This window comes from Pleuronectes platessa, chromosome 6 (assembly GCF_947347685.1).
Source record: "Pleuronectes platessa chromosome 6, fPlePla1.1, whole genome shotgun sequence".
Taxonomy (NCBI): domain Eukaryota; kingdom Metazoa; phylum Chordata; class Actinopteri; order Pleuronectiformes; family Pleuronectidae; genus Pleuronectes; species Pleuronectes platessa.
This window is the reverse complement of record NC_070631.1, coordinates 9,220,798-9,245,619: the sequence shown is the minus strand read 5'-3', so window position 1 is coordinate 9,245,619 and position 24,822 is coordinate 9,220,798. Positions and strand designations below refer to the sequence as shown.

Sequence of the window (24,822 nt, the reverse complement as noted above, 5' to 3'; positions counted from 1 at the left end):
GCGGCGGCTGATCGTGCTTCTTCACTGATATATTTAATTCTCATGGATGTTTCCTTCCTTATCGCGAAGGGACTGATTTCACCGTCTCTATTCAACAAGCTGCACTCGCGCCTGGCTGCAAAGCGATGGGCGCAGTTCGTCTGAGCCATCCACAGCGTCTTGGTTCCCCAGCTCCGCTTGTTGAATCTCCTCCCTGGTGACACGAATGGGTTCGTATTAACAAAACTTAACTCTGGTTCTATCATCGGTGGACTGCAGACCCCATCCTTCCCTTAAAAAGTTCGCAATGGCTCGTCCCGGGGTGTGCGCGAAGCTGAGCACCGTGTGGAGAGCGCTTTGGCTCATGGGGACCGTGGTGGATTTCGCGCTGCCACAGGAGACTTACGCGCCCCATTCAATTCGGACTGAGGGCCACCTGACCCTCGGCGGACTCTTCCCGGTGCACTCCCGCGGGGCCGACGGCACACCGTGCGGGGACCTCAAGAAGGAGAACGGCATCCAGCGGCTTGAGGCCATGATGTACGCTTTGGACCAAATCAACCAGGACGATCAACTCCTACCCAACATTACCTTAGGCGCCCGGGTGCTGGACACTTGTTCGAGGGATACCTACGCGCTGGAGCAGTCTTTAACTTTCGTCCAAGCCCTGATCACGAAGGACACCTCCGACGTGAGGTGCACCAACGGGGAGCCCCCGGTGTTCGTGAAGCCTGAAAAAGTGGTGGGAGTCATCGGCGCCTCGGCGAGTTCAGTATCGATTATGGTCGCCAACATCCTACGCCTCTTCCAGGTAAAGTCTTTGAGCGTGTGCAATACTTTTCGCGTGGACACTGACGTTAGTCTTATAGCTGAAAAAAAAATGTTCGTGCTCTATAATCAGCTTTTATGGGAAGCGAGTCACAGTGATGCGCCTCCTCACTGCTTCCAGTAACGGGAAGCAGATGAAAGGGGATGCCAAGTGGTAAACCACCCAAAACCTTATCTTAAATGGAAGAAGATTGTTGCTACAATAAACACAAAACTGCTGTTCGAGCCGATAACATGCATTTATTTTAACTTTTTTCAATTTTTAATTCATATTATGCAATGGCTTATTTTCGCAAAGAATTCTCTCCATGTGAATAAATGGAAATAAGAGGATTGCGAGGGCATTACTTTTTATGTTACCCTCTTATAGTGTTTGTGGCTGAGACGGCTGAATGTCCTGCTGCGTGTTCCCGGTGGTGCTGAAAGAACAGCTCCCGTCTGTTCCAGCCTCACTCTGGAGTCTGGATGAGTGGGCACTGGCAGCCTGACACAATCACACCCAAACTCCACAAACCCCTCCTGAGAATAACAGGCCTGCTCCGTGTGATTGCACATGATTATATGAGCCTCCTACATGGCAGGACTGCAGGCATTTTATGAATTGTTTTGAGCCTGAAAGCCGTGATTTATGGACTCGTTGGCTTGTTTTTTATCTACGGGGTTCCCATGGTGCAATGAGGTGCTTTCAAACTGTCTGCGCCCTAATTGAGCTCGATGACTGCAAAGTAAATGAAATGAATCTGCACCACTAATTTCAAAATCAGTTAGCTCAGGGTTTATGGGAAAACACATCTCTATTCCTGTTGGCTGCGAGTCAACTAATGGAGTCGGCCCACTGCTGGCGCTGCAGTGGAATGGGAAACGCAGCAGGGCACCAGTGCAACAGATTAATTATTTATCGTGCATCTCCATAGCAAAATATCTATTAACTTGAAAATGTGGACGCTTTTGCAAACATACACACTCCCCTTCCGTTTGACTGGTGTGAAGAGAGCGGTGTTCGGTCGAGGAGGATTACCTGAGCTTCGGTGTTGATGCCAAAGATTTGTGGTTGCGGATTGTAACTCACCGGCTTGTCGTTTTTGTTTCAGTTCAATCAGACAAACCATGGGCCTGGCTCCAAGGAGCTGTTTAAATGCCACTGTAAAACCTTAAAAATATTTAACATGCTTTTAGGAACCATCCCCCATGACTCCATTGGCCCCATTGGCTCTATACAGACTGAGGGCCTTGACTGCAACCCTCAGCCTGCCTGTGGTTCTTCTTCATTCTTTGAAGACTGAGTTTAAATATTTAATTTTGTTATCATACCAAGTTAGTAAAAGCCTCCAGTCATGCTTTGAAGCATCCTCACCATACACTCCTAAGTTTGTTTCAGAATGCTTGTGTTGTAATTCTTCCTTTTTCCAGGCAAGCATGTGAAATTGGGAGAAAAAAACATCTTGTAATGCCCACTTCTCTTGCCTCCTCACAACAGGTGTAGCAGGATTTTTGTGAGTGTCACGCTGTGGGAGTGGAGGTGTAGTCCATGTCTGATGTTGCACTGCAGCTCAGACTTTTTTAATCAAGCGTGAGGATTGTGTGGATTGACAGCGGTTGTCATGCGGCTCTGTCCATCACTCTGTGTTTCTTCGCGTTTCTTCTGATGCCAGAAAAGTGGATTAATCACCACGGCCAAATCTGCACACTCCAGGAAAGAAAAATTCAGTCTACCTCTGAATCTGTTTGCCCTTCAGCACACTCATTTTTCTCCCTCCTCTGGTCCCAGTTGTGATGATAGGACGGATAATAACGGTGATCAATTAAACATGAAGCAGCGTGATACTGTATAATCAATACATACCAGGAGTGAAAGCTCCCTGCCCATTTACTCTCATTAGTCTTACAGCATTTGATTAGTGTGTGGTCGCAATTACAAGTCTCTGAGATTGCTTTGAACTGCAATCCATCAAGTATCAAATGATTCCAGTCAAAAGTGTCAAAAGCTTGAGAGAACACCTGTTCAGGGATAATCAAAGAACTAAAGCTGATATTTTTTTTTCTCCAATCAAAGTGAAAGAAACATCAAATGGGCTCAGTGCAGTGTTCAGTTTCATGTCTTAGCTGATTCAAATTAGGATTGATTATTGGACACGCTGCATAACTAAGCAGTCTAATGAACTTTGCATTCAATTTTGTCCACTTGAAGCCTGCGGACAGTGACCTCTCCCTGAGCTCTCCTCCCACCGACTTGTCTCTTTGTTCTCCGTGAAGCTCATCAGGTCATTTTCTGTTTCACCCCTGTGATAAATGAATCCTCTGGGAGGCTAAATAGTGATTGTAGATTTTATTGCCAGACGCTAAATATCATGGCTGTCTATTCAGGACATGAGTAGCTGCTCAACGGTTAATGCTGGGAAATTGACATGAGGGATAGATTTTTTCTGAGGACCCGGGAGGGTTGATCAATACAGTTGCCATGGTGAGGCCGATTTGCTGCTAAGATGTTTTTATTTCACTGCCTTTCATGCTGTGTTGGAAATGAGAGGCAACAATGCCACAGGAGGAAAACAAAAATCAATCAGCCAAACTTTTGGATTGTTACCAGGAGCTATGATGTTGTGCGACTTTTGAAAAATCGTCCGATCCTTTACCCTCTGCACCCGGCCGTGCTCGGGGAGAACAACGCTGCACCAGAGCAGACAGGGCAACTTTATCCATTTGTAAGTCCTGGCCTCTTGAATGAATCATGAAATTGATTTTTATCCAGATGACATTTACATCAGGGAATGCAGCTTGCTATCCTCTGTCACATCTCTTCTACAAAGACCAAGACAAAACTTTGTTTTGAATGCAGGTGAGCTCCGTCTCGCCCCCCTGTCTGGTGTGGCAGGCCCTTCAGATGAGCTGTCTAAGTGAGGCATTGACGTTGTCGGCCCTCATAGCCCTGACAGGCTCCGGCCGGCTTTTTATCTCCTTTTCTTTCACAGAATCATATCTGTGATTGATTTGAAGGAGATTGAAGCCTTGCAGTGTGATCTGCGCAGCTGACACTGGTAAAGAGGGACACCAGAGGACTGTGTGTGTGTGTGTGTCTGTCTTACATAACAAGCTCTGAAAGTGACACCAAATGTCAGAGGTTAAATATGTTTTTTTTCTTCATACACGGTTGTCATTTGTTCACAGTTGTCATATGTACACAGATGCAGGAAGTGGCACAGCTCAATTAGTCACATCTCTGGTACTGTATTTAGCCCAATCGCAAAAGATATCACAGCTGTCAAGTATGCAGCATATGAGGAACTACACACACACACACACCCTCCACGTACAAAGAGCTCCATTACCACTGCTGAAGGAAACTGTCTCATGGATATTTCATGATCCACATCAGTGATGTTGGTGGTTGCATTTTTTTCTCCATCATTTACTAATTGACTTTTATTCAGAGTGCGACACACTCTGTACATAATAACTTCATGAAAGAATGTTATTCCAGTTTCTAAACCAACTAACTAATAATGTTCACTCTCTTCCTTAAAATGTTACAAAGCTTAACCCAAACATGAAATGTTTTGGATCTTTTGTCCATGTTTTGAAACATTTCTTATCACACAACAATCTTCACTCAAAAAAGACCCACACAAACACCGCTTTGTTGAGATGATAAAATATTATTATAATTATTATCTACTACAATAGTAGATATTAGTTAATAGTCCCCAGTTCTTTTATTCCTAAAGGGCATGGCAACATTTTACCATAACTGGTCATCCTCCGGTGGGGGTGTGGGTGTGTGAGCTGAGGTGTATTAATAGATTAGCTGTGATAGCAGGTCATGCATCATCTGTGAATGTGGTCATTCATAATAACACTATACATGTAAGGACAATGCTGCATATTATTGAAATACAGGGAATGATCTCTTAATACCCAAATCAATCATACGAACCTTACTGAACAGAGGTCGACTCTCCAAATAGTTAACATATGTAGGTGCTTTCTGTATGTGTATTTTTTTCCTGTCGTTAATAATTCCCTTTTCGCACACAACAAAATGGCTGACCGTCTTTAAAGCGTTATTGAGTCATCAGTTACACTCACACATTCATGCAGATTTGATAGAAAAGCTACTGAACATCATTCTCAGTCCTTGGGAATCAGAGCCTGCTGGTTTTCATTCCAGCCATTTAATCAGACGCTGACTTATGGCCCCGTCAGACCAGAATTGGCAAGGTGACATTTACACTGTTTCAAGGAGCAGGTGGGACAGGATATATTGTGGGCAGAGTTACAAGCACAACCAGCAGGTGTTAGCATGGATAAGAAGCTAACAATAGCATTCAACATGTTGATCAATTTCCACCGATTTATCAATTACATTATACTCTGCTCTGTCTTTCTTCATCGGGGTCCTTGTCCTTTCCAGCCACACAGCATGAACCCTCTTCTGCCGCTTGGGTTCTGTGAGCATGCAGTTATACAAACAAGGGTACAAACAATCAATAGGTACTTAAGGGGAGGTCAATCCCCCCCTGCTCTATCCAATTGGCTGGATATCGTTGAATCACGGTCATTTCGCAGGTCACAGTTGAATCAGATTAAGCTGTGCGAGAAGCCGACAAGGTGAGACTTCCAAATGATGGGGCGCTAATTTATGACGTTGGATCTGGGATGAAGGGGGATGTATTTACCTGAATTTATCAGGCTGAACAGAATGGCACAAGGGAAGAGTTTAAAGACCAAACAGCCGCTGATCTAGTGAAGCGATGAAATGCATAGGTTTCACGGCAGAGTCGTATGGAGACAAAACTAAATAAAATAAGCATAGACTGACAGGGCGGCGCAGTGCAGAGATTACCACGGTCACAGCAAGAAGGTTTTGCGTTCAAATCCCGGCTAGGGGCCTCTCTGCGTGGAGTTTGCCAGCTCTCATCGTGTCTGTGTGGGCTGGTTCCAAATTCCCCAGCTTCCTCCCTTAGCCTACTTCAAAGACATGTGGAATTGGGTTATGTTAATTCTAATTTGTGTGTAGGTGTAAATGTTAGGGTTCATTTTTCTCAATATGTTGGTCCTGTGACCTGTCGAGGGTGTACTCCACCTCCGTCCCAATCTTGACTATGGTCGGCTCCAGCTCCCCCATGACCCTCAATCGTAAGCAGTGTAGATAATGAATGGAAAACTAGAATGGCAGTAAATGGAGCATATGCCACTGCCAAGGCCACCAGTCCCTTTAAATTCAATCAAGCAGCAGCAAATGGCAAACAGTCTTCGACATCAGTCTTCCAAATATGACAGATCCTCTCCCCATCAAGATCCTTTCAGTATTTCCTGGGAAATCGGGGAAATTGTCAAATGGAACACAAAGCTCCTGGAGCTGCCCCAACATTTAATTGGTTCTTTTTGGCCCGTGTACCAACCTTCAAGCAAGTTTCATGGAAATCCGCTCGGTAGTATTTGTGTAATCCTGCAGATACACAAACAGACAAACAGACAGGAGTGAAAGCATAACCTCCTTGGCAGAGGTAACGGCATAAAACCGGAGCAGGAACTGTGCTCCAGTAATTAATCTGATAACCACACAAAGAAATGTTTGCTTCACTCTGATTCCCCAAATGTCCCCTCATTTAGCCTTTTAGGTAGAAACAGTGTTGTGAAGGAGCGCTGTTGCCCTCAGCATTCAGGGGAGTAGGTGCAGTCTATATACACACACGCAAACACAATGCAGTGTGAGCCGCTGATGCAATATTAATAAAATGAATAAAATATCCCTGTGTCAGACAAGTTGTCATTGGCGCTGACATGGGGTCATTAGGTCAGCAGCATGCCACGGGGAGAATATGAGAAACCATGCACGCCTGATATTAAGGTCTTGGCCATTCCCACAGGCCTTGGGGGGGGGGGGATGGTGCACTTGATTATTCAGCTACATAATAACATTCTATATGAATAAATGTTTCTCAATGGAAAGAGGGGTGGTAAACTCTCATTTATGTTCCGACATATCCGAGTTTGTAGCCTTGTAATGATTCTATCGTAGCTGGTAAATATTGATTCAGCTTGTGTAATGCCGGGCCATCCCTCATTAATGCTAGGGGTGTGGGGTCTTAGCTTGACGATTGTGGCAGCTTGACTCTCCCTCTCGGGTTATTACACACATTCTCTCCTTTTGCATCAGAGGGGGAGGAGGGCACCTGCTTAACAGCTTAGCTCCGCTCACAGTGAGGTCACACCGGCATTCCTTCAAAGTGTATTGTCACTGTGGCTGTTAAAATGTGACCAGAATAGCGCTCTTAGACTTTGCTGGACGTTTTCTGGGGTTTATCTGGGCGAGCAGTGTGAGCAGGAGAAGCAGAAACCCCATTACATCCGATCCTCTTACAGAGATGAGTGGAGAATCATGAGCAGGTCTCTGCTGGCTGCTGGTCTTAACTCATTCATCGTACAATCCTCACAGCCATTTTTAAAGGGGTCAGTGTTGTGATGTGTGATCCATGCAACATTATGGACAGAGCCTGGATCCTGAAGTTACTCAACCATAGTGAACTTCTGCGCCGTTGAACTAAATAACATTCAAGCCCCTCTTACACAGCAGAAGATCTCATAAGGGCTCAAAATGTTTTCATAGATCGATGAGAAATTTGCCTTTTAAATTTGATCTGTTTTGTACCCTTGGCAAACACAGTTTCTCCTTTCCTGGTAAATGAGTCAAGTGAATTTGTTAGAAGGCTGCTTTTAGAGCTGCCAGTGAGAGTGTCTGCAGCATCAAAAGGAGGAGGATGCCGCATGGCTCCTCTTAGACCTGGGTTCTGTGCTTTGTTCTCTGTTTGATTGCTTTCCTGCCATTTTCCACATCCGGCTCGGGAATCACAAGGCACCTCAGAAATTACACTGCACTTCACACTAATCCCGTGGATCTACTTCTCACGGTGAATTCCCTCTCAACACATAAAATAAAGTGTTGCCCCTGTTTTCTTCTGTCTGCTTCCTTTTTCCTTGAAGTCCAGCATATTTGAAATCCCCCTCTTCAACATTTATAAGCAGTATGATACACACGTTTGGAACACACACTAAAATGTATTTCCTCAGTTGTTATTAATGTATCAACAATTACGTAGACCTGGGTGTAGTAACAGATAATTGGAAGGAGAAGTAAAATGCAAATAGCCTAATTATCTAAAATATGTCTTCATAGATATTACTAACTAATCTCAATTATCAGGGACTCACCAAAATCATTAGGATTCATCCTCTGGAGATCATGAACGTCCAAACAACTTCTAGTTTCATGGCAATACATCCAATAGTGGTTAAAATGTCTGGACCAAAGATAGTCTGGACCAAAGCGGTGGACCGACAAACTAACCATGTGGAAGTTCAGCACATTTTCTGTGTCTAGATCCCACTCACGCAACAGCAAACGGGGCCAATGCATGATACAGTAGCCAACATCCTCAGTCTGTGGCAACCGGTAGATTCCTCATGGAACACGACCTTGGCACGTCTCTCTCTCTAATGATCTGTGGATGCACTTTTAGATCAAGTACCCTCGAGCTGCAGAAATCCTACCAAGGCTAAACTGGCCAAGGATTTACCCCAACATCAACCTGACTCGGAGTAAACACTCGCCAGCTGTCTAATACGTCATTTTGAACATGCTTCGCTTTATGCACTTGTGGTTTGCAATAATAAACACCCAGAGTGACGCACTCAATATCGACCCGATCCTGTAACTGCTATATTCAGCATATGTCTCGAAGATTGATTGTCCCTCCGACATATGTAATGTGTTTGCCTTCGCTAAGTCATTGGCCTGACGTCTAATATTTTACTCCAGAGGAGTTCAAAACCTCCGTCTCATGACAGATGGATCAGCTGGAGAAGATCAAATTCACCTTGAGCAGTGACAAGGATTAGTCTCTGAAAGTCGAGATGCCTTTTCCTGATTTACTTTGATGATCTAACCAAAGTCAAGAGATACCACTTGACTTAAGTCTCAACGGCACAACTTGTATTAAATGTTGGATGTTAGTACTTCTATATGTTTGTTTGCTGAGCAATATTGAATCTGTGTTTGTTTGTTTTTTGCTTATTGTCTTCTTGTTTGTCTCCTGCTTCTCATTCTCAGGAGTTTTGGGTAAGGAGGCAGGTGGTGGGATTCGCTATCTGAAAGTACTTAATGTGTGGTTTGTCCACCACATACTGAACACAACGCAACAATCCCAGAACGAACTTTGTGCAGTGCTCTGTCCACTTTCATAGGGACAGGAGGTGCTTTTGTCACATGGCAGTCTCGCTGTCCCTGGAGTCCGGTGGCACGAGGCTGTGTTTCGACTGCATGCCCATGTGAGGGCCCTAATGTAGATAGGGCATGCCACTGAAGAGCAGCAAGAAATAGACACAGTCACTGCATGCCAGCTTGAGCTGCAAGAGACGGAAGAGAAAACACAGCAGTCCTTCTGCTCCAGTGTCTGTGGTTTCTCAGTTACGTCGAGTGGTATCGAACCATGCAGATAAAGTCGTGTTTCGTTTTATGTTCCCTGCTTTTGACGATATTTCTGAAAACAAATTGGCACTTAATTCGGTTGAGAGTATGTTTTTTTTATTTATTTTCACCTTCATTGCATTGGAGTTGTGACAGGAATCTTAGTGGCGCATAGTGCAGCAAGTAGCAATAAAATGCCACAGTTAAATGGCCCTCAGAGGGCGTACCCCCAAGGCCCGACACTCCCATTCATTTGATCTGGATTTTTATTTGGATCTGCACCAAATTACACAGGCATTAATATATCAGTCCCCCAACTATCCCTGATATCTTTTGTCATCTAGATCCATCAATTATTCTTAAAAAATCAATACAAATGTTGAAAAAAGAGCCTCAATCTCATAATGTTAAACAAAAATAGAAGAATTTCCTGGATCTGCTCTCTAATCTTTCGGTTTCCCTTACAGTAGTTTTTGTATAGTCCCGCTAACAAACATAGACAAAATATAACCACGTTGGCAGATGTTTAAAAAAAAACTTCCGTTACAACCACAAATTCTGCAAAAATAGTGCTGCAAGTAAAAATGCAGCACTATTGTCCAGTTAGCCACAGTCCAGTGCAGTATAACATGTTTTTACAGTTACAATCCTCATAATGCAGAATATCTGGTCTTTTGAATGTTCTAATATGTTTAATATTATGTAAATATTATCTATGCTAATGTTGAATTAATCATATTTTTTGACTGTTACTTTTAGCAAGGTGGAGCGAGTTTTGAAAAAAAAATATTTTGAAGCGTTATTCAATCAATAACAAAGCAGGTATTATAATATGTTATCAGTGTAAATGTTTTGTTTATGAAAAATATGTAGTGAAGTAGAAATACGTTATTATACTTAAATGTTAAGCTATTACATAGGATATCATGTACAAATAGCTCAGAATTGTACACCTAATACAATCCTAGTAATTGTACATTTAATTTTTTTTTTACATTGCTCTGCCAGTGTTAGAAATCGAGGCCTAATTTAACTGTGTGTGTGTGTGTGTGTGTCCATATCTCTACAGACAAGTGATGTATAAGAAATGTTAAATTCACTGTCTGTGCGTGTGTGTCCAATGCATTTCTACATGTCTTAGTGATGTCCTGGCCCAGTGTGCACTCTCACAGCCTTTATATAATAAACTGTCATCAGGATTCCCCGACTGTCCTTCAGTCGTGTTATTGTGGCAGGGCTTGGGGGTGCATCAGACCGGTTGCTAACAACAGATATTAATATATTACCATTATATCGGCTTGACCAATCTGGACCTTTATAGGGATACAAAATTATCAGAGCGCCATACAGGCTTTGGGTTGTTACGCTCAAATACCTGATGATTTTTACATGACACGTTGTGGAACTTGGAATTTCATTAGATCCATTTTGTCATATTTTTGGTGAGTGGGTTTTTCCTCCTCGTCTGGCTGGATGCGCAGTGGTGTGTGAGTGTGTGTGTCTGTGTGTTCTGTTGAGCTTGGAAAGTATACTGTGCAGCGGGAGCCAGAGCGTCCATACAAAATCTGTTGAAAGGATTACTGTTTTCAGATGCAAATCCCGTAGGATTCCAAGTGCTCTCCGAAACGCCTCCAAGTGACAGTTCCATTGATTTGGGGGAAGACCTCAATCACCGCTGACATTTTACAAATTAGGGAAGCTCTCTCCTTTCAAACAAGGCTGCTTAAACGACAATTGACTACCGGGCGAGAGCTATTGATGACAGACTATAGTGTTTTTTAACTGCCTCATCAGAGCTGGAGCGTACACATGTGGCCCAGAGAAAGGCTACGCAGATCAATAGCATGTCGTTTGTCAATAGAAGATGCATAGAGGTGTAATTCGCTCTCTACGTGGAGGTCGAAGGCCAATCGGATGGGATATTTGCAAGTAGATTTACTTTGGCTTCTGGAAATAAAATCCATCCATTTGCTGCAGCTGCCAGTCAAACCTTTATCTCCCCGCACTGCTGCGAGAAGAGAAAATAAATTGCATTACTTTTGTACAATCTTGATCAAAAACCTCCATCAGTTTTGTTCAGTTTTCATACTGCGGCTGATGGTTGTCTTGTCAGAAACCTGCATGTGTCCTGATCACATTGTTGGGACAGAAATACGTTTGAATAATCACATTATGGGAACTCAGCTCCCATCTGGTAACCCCCCCGAGGTTTACCAACACATTTCAGGTGAACGTTGGGCAGGAAGTGGTTACGGCTAGGCTAGATCGAGACTGTCCTCCCAAGAAAAGGGAAAGCATTGCTAACTCCAGCACATGCCCCAGAACAACAACTGTTTGCAGTTAAGCAGTAAACCTCTGTAGCAGCTGCCGTAATTATCACACTTGTCCTTGGGGACTAAATGAAGAAGTAGCGCGGTGTTGTTATAGAGCAACAAGGAGCACAGAGGAGGGAGGTCGATGCGGTTGAGTGAAAACACGGTGATGTTGTCCTGTCAACTGTGGCATCGGCTCGCAAAACACTCGCACTGTATGTGCTGTTCCAAGGGGGCAGTTACAAAACGACATATGCTGCAGATTGATTTGAAGGTCTTGTTGGCTGAGGCCGCAGGTAATAAATGTTAGTCCACATTAGTGTTTGCATGTTCCCTTTATTGCATTAATCATTTACCCTTCCTCTAGGGACAGATGAGCTGGTCCCCACAAGGTAGTTTCTTGTGTTGGTTTCCTTTAAGGAGGGGAAAGGGTTGAGGTTAGCATTGTGGTTGTGGCTGTGGTTAATCTAACGTGTGTATGTCTGTCTACATAGTCACATAATGGGGACTTCATTATGAGGCCAGAAAGTCTCCATAACGTAAAGGTTAGGTTAAGTGTTAGAGAAGCAGTAGTTCTTGTTAAGTTTAGAGAAATGCTGGTGTCAAAGTAGACAATATATTTGTGTCTGTTAACATGACCCCTGTGTCAAGGGAGGAGATTATTGAGTCATAAATGATGACAGATTGCACGTTGCTTCTTGAACAATCAGTGTTTGTCGTCTTTTACGACGTGCTTGTCATCACTAGAAAGGAAGTGCACGTGCGACTGACTTCCAGAGCCTCCTGGTTTCCCTCTGTAATCCTTTGAGGAAACATTAAAAGGCGGGAGGAGCCACAGCTTAATGAACCTTTCCTCTGTCTCACAGTTCCAACATGCGACACCGGGAACATCCTTCCTCTTTCGCTTCTCCATGTTAACATTGGCAGAGCACTGTCAGCTGAGCTCAATGTCACAGAGATGAAGAAAGATCAGACATGCTAGTCTCCCTGTTCGGATGTTAGGAGGCGTTCCCAGATGTGGTGTAGGTTCTCGTCCATGATGACACACCACATGAGATTAGGCTGATACTCTGTAGTCTGACCCCGACAGAGTCTACAGGAAATGAATGTGTTTCAACGTTATGGCCTAAGAAGTCATGGAGGCGTGTTAGTGTGAAACCCTCAGGGTGGCGATAATCCTACCCTCTCAGTGCTCAAGCAATTTTCCAGTTACTGTGCACATTTGGAAACACGCTTTCGTATTTAGAGAAACCCTCCACGGTGAACCGTCCATGAGACAGACGTGGTTTTGAACAAACAACAAATGAACTTAAAGTCAAGAACTAAATGAGCACTCACTCTATGGGTCATACTGCCACTGGCTTGGAACAGCCTGTTTACCACTAGACAAGACTTTGATGTGTTTATATGAAGTGAGTCACATGACCTCTGATTATGTGTTTTTACATCCCGGACATATGCAGCTCACATAATACTATCTTGCTTCAATACTGTATTCACGGGTTTAGCTTCAGTAATACTGCAACAGGGGAATTTTCCTTCTCTGAACCCTGTCATCATTTCTTTTATGTTTTATGTATTTGGATTACTCTCTGAAATACTTCTGATGTTGAGAGCTATGGGTTCTTGAAAACAAACTGGGGATTTAAAATCTCCTTTAAATTCAAAAGTATTTCAACGCGTTTCATCAATGTTTTTTTTCTCGTGGATGAGCAATGAACCGATACGTATAAAAGCCTTGTTTTCTGATCTTTTCTATAAATATATATATATAAATTTATATTAAGGGTGTTGTTGTGTTTGTGTTTACTTCAGCTCTTCTGACAGATAGTGTTATTAGCAGAGATGAGATGCAGGAGGTGGGTTGAGAAAGATGCATGGTAGTGCTCGTGTTGAAAATAAAGATAACCCTTCAGTAGTCTTGTGTGACAGTTCCATTGTATTTGAGTGTGGCCCATTCCTGTTACAGCTGGTTAACTCGTCTGAGGGTAATTGTCTGATCTGGTGTCTGTTGCGCATCTCTGATTCTGCCTCTGAAAAACATGTCAATGCGCTGCCTTCTGACACTTTGTCTCACTGCGAGTGGAAGTTATGTGAAATGTGCGTGTCACAAAAACACATTCCCCATAAATCTTCCCGCTCCATTAGTCGAGACACTTGCTTTGATGAATCATAATCTCGCTGAGAATGAGAGTCTGTTTACACAGAATAGCTCCGTCCAAGAGACTGTGTCCAGTTTCTCCAGAGTTGGCAGGTTATTCAGTGCGGCACTGGAAAAAGCTTCTTGTGCTCGATAAGTGGACAATTGCCCATTGTTCTGGCTGTGCAGTGGAGCCAGTGTGTTGCTGAGAGGACTACCAGATCAGAGGCCAAGTGCTGCACCACACCAGCAGCCCAGAGCAGAACAGAGAGCCCATGGCAGGCCAGGTCACGATAGGACAAAGGATCATTCTCATCAGAGAGAGCCGCAGGGTGGATGGCAGACCTTCGGAGACTTTAATAAGCCTCCGAAATTCTGCAGCAGTCACCCCACTATGTAGCAGCAAAGAGAATGGCCCATGTCTATGTCCGTGCCAAATTTCATGGCGATCCATCAAATGGTTGTTGACATATTTCGGTCGTGACCAAAGAAATGACAGACGGACATTGCCATCCACAGATCAACGCTGGCGATCACGACTAAATATCAGATTTGAAAAACACTCATTTTTGAAAAACTAATAGAATCAGGAAAGCTTTTGCTGTCACATTTAGAGAATTTTTCCACTTTCTATTCTGTTGCCTCGAGCAGACAAGTAATTATAAATGCAGCAGTCAGAATTTTAACCAGGAGGGGACCATCCAGGCTTAATGTTGGCATCACATCCTTGTTTACATGATTTAAAGTTAAACCTCTGATCAGAACATTTACTTCAACATGAATCACAGTGAGATCCTCAGGCTGTTGCGCCTGTCCCCTGTCGTCTAGACAGAGGAGGTAAGGAGACTGTGCTTTCGCCATTAAAGGACCCAGAGACTGCAGAGTAGAGGGGCCTTATTGCCCTGAAGTGAGCCTCCCGGGCAGTTGCTACACTTCCACTGAAAAACATTACCAATGAAATACTTAGGGTTAAAAATGGGGACCAATTTGAGTCCAAGATCTTTCTGTAAACTCACAGTTGTCTCTTTAAACAATTTTATAGCAATGTTTTGAACGTTTGATCCGTTTCGGCATTTTTTTTATTAATTTTTTCTTTCGTTTGCTTTTCCAATTCAATTTAATTAGTTCTCTTGTGACTGTTTTTCTGGGTTTTTAATGTTCCTTTTATAGATTTTAATGTTGTTATCACAGTTTTTGCAAAGTGGCAGTCACCAAGTATGAATATTTTACTTTGAATGTCAGTTTAAGAAGCTAATTCTGCTTATTTACTGTAACAGAGGACTTTAGCTGGAGCGTTAATTAATCTGCCCATTCTTGTTCGACTTCCCAGATACAGGTCCAGACGGGCTGAGGCTGGATTTTGGTGTGTGTAGTGAAAAGCAGGTGTGGCTGATGTGATACGATAACCTTAACGCTGAGAGAGTTCCAAGCCATCATTGCAGGCGACACCGACTGAGAAAATGACATTCTGCTCTGTGCCAAACCAGTACGTGCGGTATATCCTGTACATATATCTCCAGTCGATGGGGCTCAGTCCCAGTAACAGAAGGAATAGGATATCTGTGATATTTTTCCACTGCTGTGATCAGTGTGTAATTACATGGCCCTGCTAAAGAATTCTTTGTGAGGAGCAGACAGAGAGGAGAGATAAGATTGAAGAGCCTCACCCTCATTGTCTGCGCTATTAGGGGAGAAATGGGCCTGGAGATGATGCTCTGTTGAGTCAGAGGAGAGAGAGAGCTATGCAGGGAGAGATGGTGGGGGGGGATAGTACAGAGGGAATCATTGGGATGCAGGTCAGAGTGTTGCAGGTGCACTACTGACAATGAATGTGTCAGGCCCTGCATGCTCCAGGTGTAGGTTGGAAAAAAACACGCACCTATGCTCGCTCCGTGGTGAATGATGTGTCGGGGCCATATTAGGGTTGGACGGTGTAATGAGGCAGAGCTTGTATAGAACAATACCTGCAGCTTAAACGAGAACATTTGTATTCCGATGGCTCTCGTGAACGAGTTCTCTTGTCCTAGGTATAATATGCATACAGATTGGGTTTATTGATATTTCATATATTTCTCCGAGAAAAAGTAAAGTTTCCGTCCAGGCTGCGAAGAGCGCCGTAGAGATAACAAAGCTGTGTCCAGTGCACTTTGCAGTCAGGAAAAATCAATGCAGCCATCTGTAATGTGAGACCCTGTGGATATGAAGGCATACATTTGATAACACTTAGTCATAAACCCGCAGGCTGTGTTTTATTCTTACTGTGAGTTGAGCTTCTGTCGCACCTGGAGAGAGAGCACAATGCAGCGCCTGGACGATAAGGGATGTTGGACTGAACTCCATTGTTCTCTGCTCTGTCTTGTGCGAAGCCTGAATCGGAGGTTATAATGGAATGACTCTAAGTGTCGCTGCTTGTTGGCTCCATTTGCAACATGTATCTACACCTTCACACCACTGGCTGCAGACTCTCCAATGAAGCTTTGAGACCTGTTGGGAAACGTTTATTACTTTGAAATGCCAATAGAGTTGGAATAGCCGTCTGTTTACCAGATGGAAAGATGGAGGTCGGTCGGGTTCCCTTTGTGAGCTATCCACACTTCCCTCCCACGCTTCGGCTCTACTCTACTGTGTGGCTCTCCTGGTCAAATATCTGATTTGTGAGTCATACCTAGCCTCTATACCCATGGAGAAACATGCTGGTTGTCTTAAAATACACTCTGGCAGTGCAGCCATGCAAGAGCTCAGGCCCAGCACAGAGGACTGGAGCTGCCCAGGGGACTGGCATGGAGCGAACAGGAGAGACGGAGGGTGAGGGAATCGACGAGGAAAAAAGAGGAGTGGGTGGAAAGAAGGAGACGGTGGAAGGTCGCGGTAGATAAAGGATTATGAAAGCCTAACTTTCTGTCATGTAACAGCAAGGCTAGTTCAGCGGTGTGGGCAAGTCTAGAGGGAGGTGTTTGTGATTCCTGAAGCAAGAAAGCTGCAAAATACAGTGAGCATCCAGAGAAGGTAAGTTTGTTTGAGAATAAGTGCTTAGAAAACTGTTGAGTGATGTGGTAGGAGTGTGATGGGAGGCCGGCTTTGGTAAGGTGGAGAGGGAGAAAGTACAGTAGGTGCTTGGTGGAAGGAGAATCAAACAAATATCTGATCTTTGTCAAATACCAGGTTGAGGACAACAAAATCTGCTTGGGTTATATTTACCACCAATGCTTCTGGGTTGTACAAGGTTGCTGTTGAAGGTTGGCTTAACAAAGCACAGGTTCTCTGTCATTGGAGACTGATCCTGTGTCTTATGTTATGGCACTGGTCTTCAACAGGGGGTCCGCGGGGGTACTGCAGGGGGGTCGCGAAATTTTTGGCTGATAAGACAATTCTTTTTTTTTTTTTTTTTTTTTTCCCCAAAAAATGTTTCCGCAAAATTCACCTCTTCAGAACCAGAATTGAATATATTTCATGCAAATACGAAAGCACAGGCACTAGCCAATCAGATCGCGTTTATGCTCACGTCTAAAGAGTGCGAAGCTCAAAAAGAAAAGATGGAGGAGCAAACTCTGTAGATGGTCGTATTTGTACCTAAAAGTTGTTTGCTTTACTTTTTTTTGCTTAGATTTTAAAAAATGTTAAGAGAAATAGCCACTGTACAATGTAAAAAAAAACATAACTGTAACTGAAAAATAAGTCTGAGAGGATTTGCGAGGTGTCTGAGCCACCTTTCTATTGTTAGCATGCTACTACCCACAAGGGTAGTATTGAATGCACAATAACAGGGTAGCTATGTTTATACATGGCACTAGGCCCAGAATAATAAAAAAAAAACTATTTTATGCAATTTATATAGTAGTGGGGTCCCTGCTCCATCTCGCCATCAGTTTGGGGGACCTTGACCTGAAAAACGTTGAAGAACCCTGTGTTATGGTATTTACAGCTAAAGCACTAAATTATGGAACATATGTTTTGTCTGATAATTCAAGTCAGCAGTGAGTTTCTCATTATGTACGAGTGACCATGATGTTTAAGCTGCACAAGCTGTTTAATCCACGACTATGTTGATTCTAGTGATGAGCAAACTGAATTATCACACAACTCTGCAGTTTCCCTCTAATAGACAAAGTATTTCAGTGTCTTTAAGCAAATTTTACCATTTTTCATTAGCCAGTGGCAGATGAACACACAGGAACATTTTAGCAGCTCCAGCACCAGATGTTTTCTCAGGACTTGGTGAGAAACAGAGCTAACGGAGCACTCACACGCACATGTTGGAGGCTTCATCAGAGCCGCGGCTCATTCTCTTTAAATGGGGTGATGTTATGCATGACCAAACTGCATTGTGGTTCCGTGGCTTAATTTAGCTTTTGCTGCGTAAGATAGAAGTTCCGAAAAAGCTCAACTTTTCCCACTGCATGCATCACCCAATCAAATGCCCAAGAGCAGGCCAAGCCAATCACGTCACGCAAATGGAAATACAAGGCCAGCCTGACATCAAACATCAAAATGAGGATGGAGAGAGGAGGCAGAGGCTGCTGCCTACTTCCCTATAGCATTGCATGGACAGCTGGCATGGCTATGTTGGCAAGAAAGCCAGCTATGTGATTGGTTGTCTGTGTTAATTACAGCAACGTGCACATGTGAGTATTAAAAGGAGTTTTGATGGGATGTATGTTGCAATATCAAGCTTTAATTGCTACAAGTGGATATCATAGAGCAATTCTTGGTTTGGAGATATGTTCATATGAATATTTTTGCATTGGCAGTGAACGCTTGAGACTCATCATTTATTAAAACACTGTCAATTTTGAGGAGTGAGTGTTGACATGAAAAATAGGGACAAAATTGGGGGGGGAAAGAGAAACACTGAGGACATGGAGGAGGGGAGTGTTGGCTGGCCTTCGTGCAAACGACTGAGGGCAGATTGTCTCGACTTGGGGGGAAATTGGCAGCCGGAGGACCTCTGTGGGCAGGAAGTGTCTGCTGATCATCTGTGTGGGCGTGTCTGCATGCAGATAGATGACGGCGAGGGAGGGATGGAGAGAGACACTCTGGGAAGATGGGACTCACTTTTGTCTCTCCGACGGGCCCGGAGCACACAGAGGGGGTGGCGGGGGGGGGGGGGGGGGGGGAGGGGGACAAGGGCGCGAGGCTGAAAGTCACAGGTTGCGTGAGGCCACAATGATGAAACGCAGCCTTGACAAAAGGAGAGTTTGAGTGAGAGACACAGACGGGCAGGAAGACAGAGGGGGAGAGAGTGACAGAGAGAGGGAGGGAGAGCTGTCGGTCTCCGCCGCCCTTCCTCCCCGCCTGCTCTGGTGAAGAGAGATTACCAAAGCCCAGCCCGAGGTAGCATGTATAGACACAGTCATTACCTCTGTCCTACTAACAAACGGCGCTGCTGTGTGAATGCAAACCGATGCCTGTGTGACCCCCGCTCGTCCCTGCGAGATTTGCACAGCCTTGATTTAGCAGGAACGGTGTAAAACTTGATAACAGCTCAATATTTTTATGGGGCCTGTTTATCATACTGATTCTTTTTTTGTTTGTGAGATATTGACCGTTGCTGTTTTACAACACCAGGCACTGGGCTACAAATAAATCTTTTGACGGGGGACCCTTCTGTGAGAAAATATTTATTCCACTGTGGATTCGGGGTGTGTAGTGTGTTGAATCGCTTTCAAAATGGCTCCTCAGCCGGAACATAGGATCATATTTACAGTTTGTGTGTACGTGTCGTTGTGCTGGTGTCACAAGGACAATCTCTGCGTTGGCGTCCGGCCCCTGGCAGCGTGGGGTTTGAGTCGGGTCTGTCAGAACCCGCTGTCATGTCCGCCGTCGCCCCGGAGATTCTTGCAAACAGACTAGCCGAGCCTGACTGATGTCAAGATATACTTAGGAGCTAATCATGCAGCAAATAGAGGCACAGGGATTCCTGCAACAGGAACTGCCTGGCTGCCCTCGCTCCAGCTAGAGCCGCTCATGGGAAACTTTTCGGCTCTGCCACTCACAGCTACTTCTCAGCTGTGTTTTTGAGTGCTGTTCATTAATCGATACCAAAGCCAGTCTGGACAAGTCCCTGGATTTTCCATGCCTCTTGTTTTGACACAAATGGTGTCTAGTCAGTGCTGCCTTTTGTAGATAAAAGATCTGTGTTTGAAAGATGGCTTTTGTGTTTTGTCATAGTTTTTTTTTCTTCTGTGTAGACGGCTCGCCTTTTAATATCTGCAGAATACCTTCTTCTCAGATGGCAAGGATAGATGGTGGCCATTACCCCGACCGAGAGTCGTGTGGTGCCATATGCTGCCTGCTTTTCCTCCAAAAACATTTCTTTTTCTGCATCAGCCGTGAGAGAGTGAGGACGGAGCCGGCGCGGCACAGCAAGCTGCATCTGCACCACCGGCTCCCGGCTCGTCAGAATCATTTCCTTCACATCAGCAGAGCAGGACGGTTGAAGCACAAACATTTCACTCTCTCGCCCCTCTCTCCGCGCCTACCCCCGGAGCTCGTGGGCAGCTGCATGTGAAAACACGACGGAAAGGCCAACGCACTCTAATTAACTTCACCTGGCATTCCGTGTGGGAACGTGTCTAACCTTTGCACAACCTTGCTAAGTCACCTCTTCTCCGAAAACCCAGGTTGAAATTCTCATTTAATGTCAGTAAGCAGATTGCCTCCACCCCCCCCCCCCCCCGCCCCCCCCCCAACCCTCCGGCGCTTCCTCCCACCCGGCCTCCCTTTCGTCATCTTCTTTTTTCTTCTTCTTCTTCTTCTTCTCAAAACACCCTTTAGACTTCACCAGCAGATTCTTATTCCGGGCGGCCGCAGCACTTTGCGGTGGTAAATCAATAAAACAGTGTCCCCTATAACAGACCTCTGTGTTTTCCTCCCATCGATCCTGTCAGCCAAGATACATTCAAGAGCAAGCCAGTGCGATTACCCTCAGCAATCCGAACTTTGATCTATACTGCAGATGACAGGTGCCAGACATCAGCTTTGGGTAATTGTGATACTGAATGGGGGCATTGTTAACCACTCGTTCTTGGCCTGCACTCATCCGCCCGGGATCGGTTCTCGTAGCCGTCGTCAAGGCCGGCCGCTCGCAGGCATCGCTGTCACACTTTCACCTCGCTAACGCCGGAGCATAATCGTGTTGTTGTGCGTGGCGCCATGGTTCACATGTAAGAGCTTCAAATGAAATGATGGTGTGCAAACAGAGTCGGGTGTAACTGAGAGAGAGGCGAATTCCTCATACGTCAGGATTAAGAGAAAATAATCCCCTATTTATTCACATTCTAATCGAATTATTTACAGAAAATAATTGAAAAATCTTGATAAGAACATCCTGGCTTATTATCTCTGTTTTATCAGCTGCTGTGAAGACATTCATATCTGCTGCGACTTTGTAGCATCAAGGGCTTAATCGCCATTTTTATATGGGTGTCAATCGTCAAACTGTGAATAAAGTGTAAAAGTTTAACTTTGTCGCTTGAAATCTCACTGAGGCGTTATCACTTTCAGAAAGACTTGACTTCACCCATTTATTTATTTCATAATGAAGGTTGAATCACTAACTTGCGTTCAACTTCATTTATCGTCCATTAGCTCTCAGGGGGGTGAACAAACTCCACAAAGATGTTAGATTGTAATCAGCGTCAGTTAGTCTGCCGCTCCCTGTGTCGTGATTCCAGCAGGTCTAATCCCCCCCCCCCCACACCTCTGCATTTTCTTAATCAAGGTTTCGATCAAGCCCCTTTTGTTACCTGGAGATCGAAGTGGTAATTAAAAAAGCAAAAGGCTGTAAATGTGGATGTTTGCTCGGCCAGCTGTGGACTCCTGGGGAATTGGGAGGATTGGAGAAATTGTATCGGCAGGGTACCAGCCTGGGACAAAGTAAAAAGACATCGCCATCTTAAATGTGTCCCCCAGCAAAAAGCTCCAGTGAGACAAATGTTCTATCAGCTTTCTGTCACAGCTGGGGCTGAAGATGGGACTTGATCCAGCAAACGTATATATCAGCCTTTGACGGCCATAGTATTACTGTAGCAGCTCTGTTAGGATAGATCCAGTATCCAACTCTCCAAACAGATGCTTTACTTTTTGGAAAGAAGGCTCTTTTCAAATGCAAATCCCCGGAGCTGTTGCTTTCCCATTACTTTGCTCTGCTCCCTCCCCGACCCGGTGAGCTCGGTCTAGACGGCACTGGAGTGATTCACCTCCGTGACATCGCCCTCTCCCTCCCAGGTGGGGATTTGTCTAATTGCATCACTGATTTTGCACTCGCTGATTTTGCGTTTAGCGTTTTACCTTAATTTTTTGTTGAAATGAAACATTTGAGTCATCTTGAGATCAACCACCTGCTTTGCTCCTCAATTTGTCCGCTTTGTGCAGTTGACCCCTTTTGAGTTGTGGGTCAGAGCTATAACTCACCCTCTGTGAGTTGAAGCAATCCCATCAGCGTGCCGCGGTGTCCTCATTCCTGTGTTTCCCCAGCGTCCGCCTGCTTTTGATCACTCTAACAGAAATGGATGGCATTCATACAGTGCTCAGATTAGGCTGTTTGATGAGGTGCAGTGCTGGGTTCAAGAGAAATAGATGCATGGCCCTGCATGTGCATCCACTTGTCCAACAGGAGGTGGACATTTTGATCCGAGAAATACCACCGTGTGTGATTGCTCGTTTCAAAACCACTGATGATGAGATGCTCAGGACTTGATCAGGCGGCAATGTGCAATCATTTGAATTGATGCTGGGCTTTTGATGATTACCTCCTGAGACGTTACCTCCTACATTTACTCTCCTGAGTTCCTCTGCTTGTGTTAAACCAGACTGAGGGTGCGCTCAGGGAGAAAGTGAAGTGAATCTTCACCTTGCACCATTTTTTTGTGGATGTGACCCAACTGCCCCCCAGCAGCGAATGTCCTGAACCAACTGTACAGATGTTAGCCGTGAGCTAGCCTGCAACAGGCAACTGTGTCTGCGGGAATGTGTCTGTGTCGTTCTGCTCGCCAGAGACTCCTCGTTATTTCTGTAATTTCCCTCCTGCATATCGACTCTTTCCTCTCGTGTTTATGAAACGGAATGATAAAGCCATTCGAGACAAGCAGATCTCTCTGTAAAGTTCAAACACGCAGACGCGTTTTTTTGCAGCAATTTGGGACACCCGCGGTGAATTTGCAGCTAATCATATCTTTCTATTCCCTTTGTAGGCAAATTCCACCACCTCCAAAAGTCACTTCACACTCTGCGTGAACACTCAGTCGTCTGCATTGTCTCTAAGCGCCTGTGTTTGGGCACAGAGGTGATTTGAGCTAAATTTGCATACTGGCATGTTGACATCTTAGTTTACCATTTAGCACTAAACACCAAAGTACAACTCAGTATTCAGTCATAACCCAAAAAGTATTGGACACATTTTGATGTGATGATGACGCTTAATACAAAAATCTAGGGATCACAAAACACAAATGAACATAATCAACTTTGACCTCCATAGAGTTTTGCCGCTAGCTTGGCTGCAATTTCAAATGTAAAAGGGTGAGTGCAACACCTGAGATCTATTAAGGAGTCTGTTGAACATTAGGAAAAGAGACTGTGTTGCATCTCTCTGCAGAGCTTGCTTGATCAAACCTTTCTGTCTGTCCTCATGAGATTCCCACTGTTTGGTTGATTGAACGCGGCTGTTGTGAGCTGATCGTGATAATTAAGTGTGATTACGCTGCTTTGCATTAGAAAGGGAACATTGTGTACAACTGCAAGTTAACATGCACAACCTCGACTCCCAAGTTCCAGACAAACACGTAAGATGTCGAAAAATCCACTTGAGGAAAAAAAAAAAAAATCAAGGTCTACTTTCTATCCCTTTCCGTAGCCTTCAACTGCTTCCAATGGTCATCCTCGGTTCAGGGACTTTTCTCAGTTGCTGCACAGATAGATTAGTTTTAAAGGGGAAAGGTTGGACACTCAAATAAAATGGTGAATAGCACATTTCAGTGAGTAAGGAGGGATTTTGTACTTGGCTATTCAGAAATGTGTTTTTATCAGAACAGTCCCCATAGCAACCAAATGTGATGCTGAACCACAGTAACACCAACACACGAGAGAATGTTTTTCCAAGTCTCCCTAATGCCGCCTCTTCTCTTCCAAGATCCCGCAGATCAGCTACGCGTCCACGGCCCCGGAGCTGAGTGACGACAGGCGCTATGACTTCTTCTCGCGGGTGGTTCCCCCAGACTCGTTCCAGGCCCAGGCTATGGTGGACATCATCCGAGCCCTGGGGTGGACGTACGTCTCCACCATTGCCTCCGAGGGCAGCTACGGAGAGAAGGGAATAGAGGCCTTCACACAACTCTCCAAAGAAGCAGGTGAGGACGTCATGGTCACCAAAAAAGCTCTAATACTTAAAAAAAAGTTTAATCAATTTATTTATTTTTGAAACATGAACTTGCATTTTTGACCCCGAGAAAGTTCAGTGTTCCTTTTCACCGTGAAATCGCTTTTCGCTGGATGAATTATTGATCTGTTTGGCAGCTTCTGCCTTGGTTCCCCAGTGAGTTGTGGAGTGTTACTGGAAATGTAGACAGAGAAACAGCTTGTAGCGAAGATGCCACATCACAATAACGAGCATTTTCTATACCCGAGTCCTGCTTTTTTTTTTTCTATTTTAATGTAAGCATTTTAGCTTTATTTTGCTAGGTGCAGCCTCAGAAGTGGGATTGTCTCAAGTTTTCTAATGTAGTCTCTTTGGCTTACGGAGTGGGGAGCACGTTCTGGCAACTAGTCAAGTGGGAGAGTTTTGTTTTACACTCTGCCTTCCTGCTTCACCCAGCCTCATTTTTTATTCTCGCTAGTGAGAGTGCCGGGCTCTAAGGACGTTAATGATGGTCCGTCAGCTTTACGGGCAGTCAGTTCAAACCACTCTGTTCCAGCCGTGTGTGGGTGTAGGTGTGTGTGAGAAGCAGCGGGGATCTGCATCTTACATATCTAGTCTGTTTTAGAAAAGAACCCGGCTTCTCTGCTGAATATCTCTGGACATTTTTTCCCGAGAGAACCATGTGATTAAAACAGACGGAGAGAGAGAGAGAGCCTGTATGGTCTGGGAAGCAAGCAATTAGAAT

General features: G+C 44.6%; 1 protein-coding gene across 2 annotated transcripts in view; it reads left to right on the top strand.

Annotated features, from left to right (window-relative positions):
- Positions 1–286: 286 nt before the first annotated feature.
- The window catches only part of LOC128442550 (metabotropic glutamate receptor 7), a 60,567-nt gene continuing 36,031 nt past the window's right edge, over positions 287–24,822 (top strand). Inside the window, exons 1-2 of one of the 2 annotated variants that reach the window (XM_053425051.1) lie at positions 287–790; positions 23,853–24,069. In XM_053425051.1, the coding sequence (XP_053281026.1) occupies positions 287–790; positions 23,853–24,069 (721 nt within the window). The remainder of the gene's footprint in view (positions 791–23,852; positions 24,070–24,822) is intronic. The other variant, XM_053425052.1, reaches the window with a different exon arrangement.